The sequence below is a fragment of the Salvelinus namaycush genome, chromosome 19, assembly GCF_016432855.1.
Source record: "Salvelinus namaycush isolate Seneca chromosome 19, SaNama_1.0, whole genome shotgun sequence".
Classification (NCBI taxonomy): domain Eukaryota; kingdom Metazoa; phylum Chordata; class Actinopteri; order Salmoniformes; family Salmonidae; genus Salvelinus; species Salvelinus namaycush.
Window position 1 is genome coordinate 22,159,128 of NC_052325.1, and position 12,298 is coordinate 22,171,425.

At 47.9% G+C, this 12,298-nt stretch overlaps 1 protein-coding gene across 9 annotated transcripts in view; it reads right to left on the minus strand.

The window, feature by feature from the left end:
* The window catches only part of LOC120064221 (R3H domain-containing protein 1-like), a 58,109-nt gene that overhangs the window by 25,040 nt on the left and 20,771 nt on the right, over window positions 1–12,298 (minus strand). For 6 of the 9 annotated variants that reach the window (XM_039014647.1, XM_039014640.1, XM_039014642.1 and 3 more), the window contains exons 2-6: window positions 7,662–7,927; window positions 5,011–5,214; window positions 891–1,035; window positions 438–516; window positions 130–189 (exon numbers count right to left, since the gene is read on the minus strand). In XM_039014647.1, coding sequence (XP_038870575.1) covers window positions 130–189; window positions 438–516; window positions 891–1,035; window positions 5,011–5,214; window positions 7,662–7,853 — 680 coding nt within the window. In that variant the 5' untranslated portion in view covers window positions 7,854–7,927. Of the gene's footprint in view, window positions 1–129; window positions 190–437; window positions 517–782; window positions 1,036–5,010; window positions 5,290–7,661; window positions 7,928–12,298 lie in introns of those variants that run through there. The other 3 variants (XM_039014644.1, XM_039014645.1, XM_039014648.1) reach the window with 3 other exon arrangements.

Sequence of the window (12,298 nt, forward strand, 5' to 3'; positions counted from 1 at the left end):
ATAAATGACCAGAAACAGATTATTCTGTTGAAATTAAACCCCCCAAGAAATCAAGACATGAGACTCAACTCACTCAAATTCAGTTGAAATGCACCAACAACAAGAAAATGACTCAGCTGAACTACTCACTCGTTATTACTGATAAAGTCAAGAATGTCCTGTTCCAACTTCAGAAGCATCATTCTGTCCCTGTGAATATAATGGATTGAACATGGAGAGAATTAGTTTGGTGTCCGTTCAGTAATTTCAGCACTCATCTCATTACCTCAGGGTATGACAGAAACTGCAATTAGTAATCGACTAATGAAGAAGCCAAATGTTCAAAATGTAACCTTTAAGAGAAAGAGTGTTTGCTTAATCACCAGTGAAAGAACAGCTCAGCTTGGCTTGTGTGGATGCAGACAAAAGGTTTCTAAATGGCTGGCATGTCTACACACCTGGGGTTGTTTTTCAGCGTGTTTACTAAGAACTCATGGACATCGATCCCAGTAGAGTCTGTGTATTCCTGACTGGAATCTGGAGGGAGGAGAAAAAGGCATTGATTACTAACTATTCTATTGTGTCTCCTCATTTCACAGAAACTTTGCAAAAATTCATTGAGTACCTAATGAGAAACAAACACTTTGGGGGGGAAAAAATGTAGGCTAAGCTTGCAGGACATAGACCATCAATTGCGTTTTCACTTTTACAGAAGCATTGAAGGCTTATTAGGTCCTTGAGACCTCTTATTTTCTTAAATTTGAAGAAACTTCACAACCTCTGAGAAACCTCTGGTTACTGACCATAGTAGGTGCCTAGTGCCTACCCACACACGATGGATGTGTCCCAAATGGAAACCTATTCGGTATATAGTGCACTTGTTTTGACCAGGGGAGGCAGACGATGTCTACCTCTGGACAGCATCTTCCTGGGCATCCTTTCAGTCTTCTCCAGCAGCTTCTCCACTCCTTTATCTTGGTCCACTTCATTCTTGATGGGCGATGACGACGACTCCTCTTTGTCAAACGACTGGGTAAACTGGATCTCAATGTTCTCCTGTAAAATAAAGACAAGACTGTTGTAGTCACCTTTTATGAAGCAGAAAACGGGATCAGGTGTTCCCTTTTCTCAGTAGCTTGCTATCCATCAGGACAATGAGAACCCCCACCGTCCCAAGTTTACAGATTCTGTAGCTGGTTGGAAAACCCATGGGTATTAGGGGTTGTCAGTTCAATGCTATGGTCTTGAGCATTCACACCCTACAGAGCAGGTGTTTCCACCCTCATTCACACCCTACAGAGCATCTAGAAACCGAGCAGGTGTTTCCCCCCTCCTCATTCACACCCTACAGAGCATCTAGAAACCGAGCAGGTGTTTCCCCCCTCCTCATTCACACCCTACAGAGCATCTAGAAACCGAGCAGGTGTTTCCCCCCTCCTCATTCACACCCTACAGAGCATCTAGAAACCGAGCAGGTGTTTCCCCCCTCCTCATTCACACCCTACAGAGCATCTAGAAACCGAGCAGGTGTTTCCCCCCTCCTCATTCACACCTTACAGAGCATCTAGAAACCGAGCAGGTGTTTCCCCCCTCCTCATTCACACCCTACAGAGCATCTAGAAACCGAGCAGGTGTTTCCCCCCTCCTCATTCACACCCTACAGAGCATCTAGAAACCGAGCAGGTGTTTCCCCCCTCCTCATTCACACCCTACAGAGCATCTAGAAACCGAGCAGGTGTTTCCCCCCTCCTCATTCACACCCTACAGAGCATCTAGAAACCGAGCAGGTGTTTCCCCCCTCCTCATTCACACCCTACAGAGCATCTAGAAACCGAGCAGGTGTTTCCCCCCTCCTCATTCACACCCTACAGAGCATCTAGAAACCGAGCAGGTGTTTCCCCCCTCCTCATTCACACCCTACAGAGCATCTAGAAACCGAGCAGGTGTTTCCCCCCTCCTCATTCACACCCTACAGAGCATCTAGAAACCGAGCAGGTGTTTCCCCCCTCCTCATTCACACCCTACAGAGCATCTAGAAACCGAGCAGGTGTTTCCCCCCTCCTCATTCACACCCTACAGAGCATCTAGAAACCGAGCAGGTGTTTCCCCCCTCCTCATTCACACCCTACAGAGTATCTAGAAACCGAGCAGGTGTTTCCCCCCCTCATTCACACCCTACAGAGCATCTAGAAACCGAGAAGGTGTTTCCCCCTCCTCATTCACACCCTACAGAGTATCTAGAAACCGAGCAGGTGTTTCCCTCCATCTCATTGATTAAGAATCTGAAGGAGAAAGAATGAGTTCCCTTTCGTCTTTCAAAGTCAATACTAAAGTAGAACAAGTGTACAACATGACGCCCAGGGAAAGGAGAGTTATTTTTCAAAAACGGGGGAGGAAAGGAAAGTTGCAATGTTTAAAATGGAAGAATGGTGAATGTTTTGCTCCACCCCTGTGAAAAGTACTAGCCTGGAAGAGATGAAGTTTGCTAACAGGGCTTTGGTGCAGCACAGACTGAGTGAAAGCGAGGGATTGTGAATAGTGTGATAAAAGAAATCCCAGGAAAGGAAATCTCTATCGCTCAACAGTTCAAGAGTATGAATCTAGGTAGGTACTTCAATAGTACACTTTTATTTTGCTTGACAGAATTTATGCTATTAAAATAAATGATTCTGAAGTTTGTTGGAACACTACTGTTCTGGAGGCTGAAGATGAAGAAGAGTGGAGAGTGGCAACAAACCAGAGGATTTTCTTATGAACCTCTTGATATTTCTCTATTAGAAGAGATGCATTTGAAGGGTATACATATGCAATGAAATGATGGTTAAACACCAGATGAGGGTTCAGAGGGAGGAGGAGGGCTTGAGAATTGTCATGGGAGGGTGGTGGTTACCTGATGTTCTCGAGGCAGATCAGTAGCAATAGGAGGAGGAGAGGACTCTTCGCAAACAGCCAGGCTTCGAACTAACTTTAACTTTGAGTTAGACTGGGGATTGGAGAGTGGTGAGGGTTAAGAACAGAGTCAGGATGGGACAAAGAGATTGTGCAGGTAGAGTTTAAAAACAAACCACACGCGTCAAGGGAGGAAAAGGAACCCAGAACTCCCGTGCAAGCACAGCACACACTGGCATAGCAACCCACTTACGAGTAGAGTTTTCCAAGCTCGAGAAGACGCCATGCACACTGTCACCTAGGTTAACCACAAACTGGTCAGATCACTCGTCCTGTTTCTGATGCATTCAAATTTAAAATTTGCACTTGAATAACTGAAAACTACACACACAAAAACAAGCAACAAAAATATAATTCACACAAAAAATGCGTTCCCTTCAAAATAACAACAACAAAAAAACGGACATTTACAAAAATGCAGGCAGTGTGTAAATGAAAGGGAAACAATTCATTGTCAACTACTGGATGATGGGGTTCATCAAGCAAACACTTAGACATGCCTCCTGTACCTTGAGCCTTTTTCCTGTCTGTTCCGATGTCTGCTGCTGCACAGTAGGCAATGAGACAAAATAGACCATAAGACAGGGGTCTCATTGTCTGTAAGTCCTGGGATGATTCCCCTTAACAACAAACTGACTGAGGAGGACTAAGTGAAATGACAGACTAAAGAATACGGGAATCTGCTACTAAAACCATCCCTACACAAAGGGTTATAATTATTTTATTTTTTATAATCTTTTCTTTTGTCTAAATGTCCAACAGATTCTACCTTGTTTATTAATGGTTAATGCACAATAACATTTATATTTGTTAGCCCTAATGCATCAGGCTACATTACACCCAAGGCTAAATAAGTGACTGCAGTAGAGGATTTGGAAAGAGAGCGAGCCTTGGCCTCCATTCTACTGTGAATCCTAGATGGCCGCAGGGAACGGCAACATAACCGCTCTCTCCTGCAAACATCTAAAACAGCACCATGTGTTCAGTGAGGCGTCTAGATCTGCAAAGTGGAGGAGACAGATGGCGACAAAGACATTCGTTCCACCTCCCCTCCCCATCCTCCTAGGGGTGACACAGGAGACATTAGTGGATAAGCTGGGATTTGAGCTAAGAGATGATCAGCTTTTCCCATCTTGCCTAGCTCTCCTCAGCGGACTGACTGCAGGGCTTCTGGCCTTTCCATTTCCTTACAGCTCTTCTCTCTCTGACTGCCTTTAGACCTGGACTCTGACTGCCTTTAGTAATGTTCAAGGGGGGCTAGCCAGGCTAAGAGACGACTGAAATGGCACCCCATTCCCTATAAAGTGCACTACTTTTGACCAGAGTTCTATGTGGTGCCATTTCAGATGCAGCTCTCCTGACTGCTGCACCGTGACACCGCTCTCCTCTGACTGCTGTAATACTGTATAAACCACCTTTACAGATGCAGCCAGGTTGACAGTAAACTAGCGCTGCTGACAGATAAGAAAAGGAAAACGAGCCAACATAAGCAGGGTCAAGGCTCTTCAGAAAGGGAGAAAGCATGAGGGAAATGTCACAGCATCAAGGGAGACTAGCCTAGCTGTTCACAAGCTACATATCAGAGGGGGGGGGGGGGGGGGGGGGGGTAATAACCTGCCCGCCATACAGAAACCTCCACAACCTTAACCTTGAAGCGTATAATAACTGAGTAGTGATTTTGAGGTATACCGCTTCTGCAGATTCTCATAACTCAATTATCTGACAATTGATTGGTTGTGCTTTGCCAGAGACTCCCCTGGGCCCCTGAGCCTGTGCTGTATCGGAAAGCAATTATTTCTCCCTGCTCTGCCCACCAATACACCAAACCCCCGCCTGTCTCAGTAGCCCCCTGTTTCTAGCTGAATATACCTTCAGTGGTGTGTAGTCCCCTGGTACATAACACAACCCCTTCAACTGACATGCCATACTTTCATACAGAAATTGTGTGGGTAGAAGGTTGATTTGGGGGGGGGGGGGGGTGGGTGTAAGGGTTGAAAGCAGTGGGAAAAGGCTGACTGGTGGGGATGGTGTGGGACGCAGGGAAGAGATACAAACAACCTTGCTCTGTAATGAGAGGTTTACCTGAGTTTCCTTCTCTTGACAGCAGCTCTCATCTGACCTCTGTGGTTGGAGCTGGGTCTGAGGTTGGGCCTGTGGCTGGGTCTCTGCCTGCTCCCTGCAATCTGTCTTGGTCAGGCTTGGCTCTTCTCCCCCTGCTGGTGTCGGTGTGGCACTGGCATTGTGGCTCTCCTCAGTCTCCAGACCTCTCATAGTGGCACTAGTCTCCTTTACAGTGACAGTATCAGACGACATTCTCATTAGAGAAAGCTACTTGGAGCTTCGTCTACAAGAGCTCGAGACCTAGAGAGCAGAGGGATGGACAACACACGACACGGTTCCTTTGGTCAGCCTCAGCCACTGCCTGCCCTCCCCGAGGCTACCGTTTCAGCAGCAGCTATTTGTACCAAACAGATCAATGACGTTTCCTCAATGACAAAAATCTCCCAATTTTGTAATAAAGCATCACTGTAAACCCTTAACCTCTCCCCCTCCCTACATCCCACCCTTGTTCTAAACTGATGAAAACTGTGTCCCTGAGTGTGAGCAGCAACTGGCCCTTCCACCAAGCTCTGCCATGAACACACCAGTGGCCTCTAAAGCTCTGCCATTATCACGTCAGTGGGTGAGATATGCTCTACTCCTGTGTGTGTGTGAGACAGTCTTTCCTTACACCCAGGGACTGCCTGACGGTGTGTGTGTGTGTCTGGTTCTAAGGCAGACGTCAGCATGGCCAGATGGTGCAGAAAGCCGTAAGTGTTCTGTCTGCCAGGTTGCTTGCCTCAGAGAGGAGAGACGGTGGTGACACTCCCATACGTGACGCTGCAGCTAGCAGCACCTAGGCCTCCAGGGACTCATCTCCTCCTTATCGTGAAAACGGGAGAAGCAATCTCCCAGTGTTATCGCAAATCTGGTAATCTGTCAACACACTGCCATCCTATTCTCTATTCTTTCTGACTGGGCAGCACTTCCTCTGCAGTCTGCCAACTCTAGTCTGGACAGAGACATTAGCTGTGACAATCTATGACAGCATAAGCTGTAATGTCGTGACGTGAGCGATGTCGTTTGTTTGTGTGTATGTAATATATATATACATACACACACACAGCTCAAAAAAATAAAAGGGAACACTTAAACACAATTTAACTCCAAGTCAATCACACTTCTGTGAAATCAAACTGTCCACTTAGGAAGCAACACTGATTGACAATAAATTTCACATGCTGTTGTGCAAATGGAATAGACAACAGGTGGAAATTATAGGCAATTAGCAAGACACCCCCAATAAAGGAGTGGTTCTGCAGGTGGTGACCACAGACCACTTCTCAGTTCCTATGCTTCCTGGCTGATGTTTTGGTCACTTTTGAATGCTGGCGGTGCTTTCACTCTAGTGGTAGCATGAGACGGAGTCTACAACCCACACAAGTGGCTCAGGTAGTGCAGCTCATCCAGGATGGCACATCAATGCGAGCTGTGGCAAGAAGGTTTGCTGTGTCTGTCAGCGTAGTGTCCAGAGCATGGAGGCGCTACCAGGAGACAGGCCAGTACATCAGGAGACGTGGAGGAGGCCGTAGGAGGGCAACAACCCAGCAGCAGGACCGCTACCTCCGCCTTTGTGCAAGGAGGAGCACTGCCAGAGCCCTGCAAAATGACCTCCAGCAGGCCACAAATGTGCATGTGTCTGCTCAAACGGTCAGAAACAGACTCCATGAGGGTGGTATGAGGGCCCGACGTCCACAGGTGGGGGTTGTGCTTACAGCCCAACACCGTGCAGGACGTTTGGCATTTGCCAGAGAACACCAAGATTGGCAAATTCGCCACTGGCGCCCTGTGCTCTTCACAGATGAAAGCAGGTTCACACTGAGCACATGTGACAGACGTGACAGAGTCTGGAGATGCCGTGGAGAACGTTCTGCTGCCTGCAACATCCTCCAGCATGACCGGTTTGGCGGTGAGTCAGTCATGGTGTGGGGTGGCATTTCTTTGGGGGGCCGCACAGCCCTCCATGTGCTCGCCAGAGGTAGCCTGACTGCCATTAGGTACCGAGATGAGATCCTCAGACCCCTTGTGAGACCATATGCTGGTGCGGTTGGCCCTGGGTTCCTCCTAATGCAAGACAATGCTAGACATCATGTGGCTGGAGTGTCAGCAGTTCCTGCAAGAGGAAGGCATTGATGCTATGGACTGGCCCGCCCGTTCCCCAGACCTGAATCCAATTGAGCACATCATGTCTCGCTCCATCCACCAACGCCACGTTGCACCACAGACTGTCCAGGAGTTGGCGGATGCTTTAGTCCAGGTCTGGGAGGAGATCCCTCAGGAGACCATCCGCCACCTCATCAGGAGCATGCCCAGGCGTTGTAGGGAGGTCATACAGGTACGTGGAGGCCACACACACTACTGAGCCTCATTTTGACTTGTTTTAAGGACATTACATCAAAGTTGGATAAGCCTGTAGTGTGGTTTTCCACTTTAATTTTGAGTGTGACTCCAAATCCAGACCTCCATGGGTTGATAAATTTGATTTCCATTGATCATTTTTGTGTGATTGTTGTCAGCACATTCAACTATGTAAAGAAAAAAGTATTTAATAAGAATATTTCATTCATTCAGATCTAGGATGTGTTATTTTAGTGTTCCCTTTATTTTTTTGAGCAGTGTGTGTGTGTGTGTACCGGCTGCGGTGCTGGGTGCTGGGCCTGCCGTGGGGTGGTGTCGCCGGAGAGAAGGGTGAAGCCCTCTGAGGCAGGGTCACTCGAGGTGCTGCTGCTGCCGTGGGTGTCTGGATGGTGCTGGACCAGCTGGTGGCTGAGGCTCTGGCTTGTGTTGAGCTGGGTCGTGCTGGAAGCCCTAAGGAAGAGGCCCATGTCCCCGTCACCAGCACTGGGTCCGGCACGCAACGGCACTGGCCTCGGACAAGGCTCTCATGCCCCTCCGTGACCTGGAGAGAGGGGGAGAGAGAGAATGGTTTGTTAGTATATGTGTTCACTTAAATCCATAATGACCAATGTAAACTACTCAACAACACTTTTGTAGAACAGAGTCAGAGGTCAGCTAGGTCAAGTGGATTTCCAGCTCGCTCCACAAGGCTCCACCTCACCTCTCGGCCCTACGGAGCCCTGTGTAAACGGGCGCTGTGCCACCTCAGACGTTGCCATGGGTACCAAGAAGCATGGTAGCTAGTTCAGAACAGTTGTCTGATCAGTTCTACACTGGCCAGGATAACTCACAGACAAGTTGCCTATGCCAAATTCCTATTATCCAAACCAATTTGTTAGCGCTTCCAGAATTGAGTGGTGTAAACACACATTCACACCAGTCCAGACAGTCGCTAAAACAAGCCATGCCTTTGCTGGAGGCCTGAGATCGCCGGGACGTGTTGAGAATGGCAGGGCACAGCTAAGCAAACACTTGCCGGGTTCCTGACTCTGACAATGTAGCTCGTTTATCAGGCTAATGGAGGTGGCGCGGGGCTGAAGCAGGGACTGCTTGCATTATTTATGGTTCCGATGACCTCGCCTGATTGGGATTCATGAGAGCTGGAGCCCGGGGCTGGTGGGGGCCGTCAGTGGAGAGCACAGGTGTGTGTGTGGGTGGCTCCTGTCCTCGCGCTTAAACACACAAAGAGACGTCTGTCGGTTTGCTGCAACCACCTGTCCGTCAACAGGACGTGTGGTATCTGTTAAGAGTCCCTCTGCTTGGACTCTTTCCCAAGGCCTCCGGCCATCTGGTCTGCCTGCCTTGTGCTGTGTGGGAGTGAGCCTGCCAAAAGCCCTCCACATCCCTCACACTATGTGGATCACAGAGACCAGCCGTCGGCAAGGGGCTGAACAAGACGCTAAAGCATATTTTTCCGCCTCTTCTCTAAATGCACCCACTCAAGGACAATGATGCTTTTAATGCGACCGGAGAAGAGCCATTTCTTTCTCCCCTCGCTTTCTGCGGCACAGCCGGCGCCAGGCGAGCTAGGATGCCCACGCATGGCCGGCCACAGATGGAGGCTCTCCAGGGGGGAGAGAAGGAGAGCAGGGCTGGGTGGTGGCGTTGGTAGAGGAGAGGGGAGCAGGGCTGGGTGGTGGTGGTAGTGGGAGGACCAGTGCTGCCTGACTCAGGCCCCATGAGGATCAACCTCCACAGGGTTGTGGTGCGATGAGCATCTTACAGCAGCAGGAGGCCACCCCGGACACATGACTCTTCAGGGGCTTCTCGTTTCAGCTAGAGTACCGATTGGACGTTCAGTCTAATATTCCATGCCTGTACATATGCTCCTTTGTGTTTTTTGATGACATCATGAGTGCATAATTTCTACGACAGATGCTCGTTCTCTTCACAAAGTCACTTGGTTCACACAAATGCATTTGTGAAGGACAGAGGGAAGATTTTACAGAGGCAAAGAAAATGTCATTTTTATTTTCCTTTGAGAAAGAAGAAGCCTCTCCCTTCTTCCTCCTCCTCCACACTTATTCAATTAAAAAAGGGCAGAGCTGCTGTTTCTTTTTGGCTGGAGCCTGATCAGCTGCAGGCAGCGCTGAACAGAACAGGCGAGGAGGATCCCGAGTCCAAATTTACCACTAATTGGCCAGTGTGTTTTAGCTGAGCGGCTAGCCAGATAAGAGACGGCAGTCTCCTCTCCTCACAGTTGACTTGGGAAATTGTTGAGGTATTTACAACTGTGGCCGACCGAAACATAGTAAAAACACAGGTGGATGTGCCAAGTTTGTGAGTCACCCTGGTGGATGTAACGGACTGTGTGTGTGCGTCTCTCGCGCTCATCTAAATATCGGCAAATGGATCTAGGGAGATACACATGAAATATCTGTGTTGGTGTCAACGAGTGACAGCTTAGCGTGAAGGTACTAATTTTGTCAGGCTGGATAAATAAACTGTTGGCTGCTTTCTCTTCCTGCCGTGTTGTGTGCAAAACGAGAGGCAGGGTTGCTTCCCAAATGGTACCCTATGGACTCTGGTCAAAAGTAGTGCACTATATATGGAATAGGGTGCCATTTGGGACACAGACAGGGAGGTGTCTCATATACATAAATAGTGAGGGAGCATGGCACTAACCTGCTGAAGAGAGGAGAGCGGGGAAAGCCAGCTACTGTGTCTGCAACTTGACATCGTAATAAACCACAGAGTCAAATAGACTGATCTGTCCGTGACAGTTCAATCATGTGTTAACTAACCATGAACATATAATATGAAATTTTCCTGAAAATAAACTGGGTACAGTATTTCCTGCAAATGCAATTACAGTATGTGATTCACAAAAAAACGAATTTATTTTTACCCGTGGGGAAAGCATTTATTCTGGAGGACGAATTACAAAAAAAGTGACTTGTTACATTGTCCAGAATAACAAAAAAGTGCATTTCATTCCACAAGATTAGAATCCTTTGAACTGAGGGAGAGGACTACTAATTAAATGCCTTCCTATTTGTTACCACACAAACACATGTCATTTAGCAGACACTTTTATCCAAAGCGACTTACAGTATTGAGTGCATAAATGTTGAGTGTTTATTCACTGGTCCCCCGTGGGAATTGAACTCACAACCCTGGCGTTGCAAGCGCCATGCTCTCCCAACTGAGCCACACGGGACCAAACACAAAAATAAATGAAAAGACCAGCAACAAAAAAAACACAAAAACCCCCCCGAAGGGAAATGCCGTAAGTGCCCATTTCTGCACCCACCATGGCCCCTTCCATCACCATCTGAAATATTCCCTGGCTTCAGTTTGGAAGTGCGCCAAGACCACTCGCGGTTCCATTCACACACTAAGTTTCTGCTGCATTCAACACGCTGAAGTCCACCTCCAGCCCCCAGGGTGCTTTCTTTAATGACGATCTGAATTAGGGGTGGGAGGTTCAACTCCCAGACCCCGCTGCCGCTGTCCATTTCCATCTGCTCAAACACAAAGCCGTGAACATAAGTAAAAAATAAAAAAGTGCCGGCCGCAGCCAAGTGGTTATATTAAATGCAGGAATATATTAGTCTGTCAGTAGATCGAGCTACACTAATGCCTTCAATAGCAATCATCATATCCACATAACCTATCATCCCATTCAGCGGAAAGACTCGCACAGCAGAGTGAGACATTCAGTAACGGAGAAGGGCCAGCTGACCTCAGGGCTGCTGCCAGAGACGAGGCTACGGCTGCTGCCAGAGACGAGGCTACGGCTGCTGCCAGAGACGAGGCTACCTCTAGCTTCCTTTCAATTACCAACGGTGGAAAAAAAGGAGAAAGAATGAATGAAACCTATAAGGGGGGGATGAGAATCAAGGGCATGGTGCAGTTTCTTTCCTTTGCTGGACGGCAGCAGCCGCCAGTCAGCACACAAAGGAGCACTAGGTTCTGCTAATGAGGACTTCCTGAGGTTAGAGAACAGCGCGCCAGGCTCCACTCCCATCACGGCTAAATCCATATAGCAATTACACCACTTAATTGCCTTTTTGAGACATACATTCCCTTTCCGCTTAATGTTAATGCAATTACGCTGGGGTTCCTGGGTAATGTTAAATGCTATCTCTGGAGTGCATCTCTAGAGCATTGTGGCATGCAGTAGCACTGGGTCCCTTTATGTCATTCATTTTAAACCCCTCTTAAGAGCGAGGCTGGAGGAGACTGAGCTGAATCATTAACCAGACTCTGCGAAAATGTCCCTTGTCGCCTCTCCCCCCCCACCCCACCCATCCCTCTCCACTCCAGCCATCTGGGATTGTGATGGGAGCCAACGCTCACTGACGGCAAGAGACATTTCAGATAGGCATCAAATTAGAATGATTAATTTGGCCCCCTTCATTAGGTGTACAATTAATAAATAGACATCAAAGAATATGAGACCAGGATTGTGGGGGATTTGATGAGGACGGCTGATGGCCAATAGATGCAAAGTAGCTGTTAGGTCTGTGGTGCCAGCAGCAGTCCGACAGACTCCATTCCCATCGTAACCTTGTACCACTTTACCAGGACTTTGTTTGCCCCATTTAACAGAAATGAGATGCACAGTATTAAGGGCAACTAAATATAAGCGGCCCGCTCTACCAATTACAATACGCTTCACGAGGACTTAGCATTTTTTTGTGTGTTTTTTTTGGCTAATGGTCCCACAAGGTATCATACGGGGAAATGGACCAGTGAAGTATTAGCAAATAACGCCAAGCTAGTAATGCTACAGTACGATCAGTGATAATAAGCAATTCATCAGCCAGAGGAGGGCTGAGCAAAAACAAAAACGTACCTGGAAACAGAAACGAGCCTGAAAACGCTGACAGAGCTGACAGAGGATAAACAGCAAATTACAACATTTCTG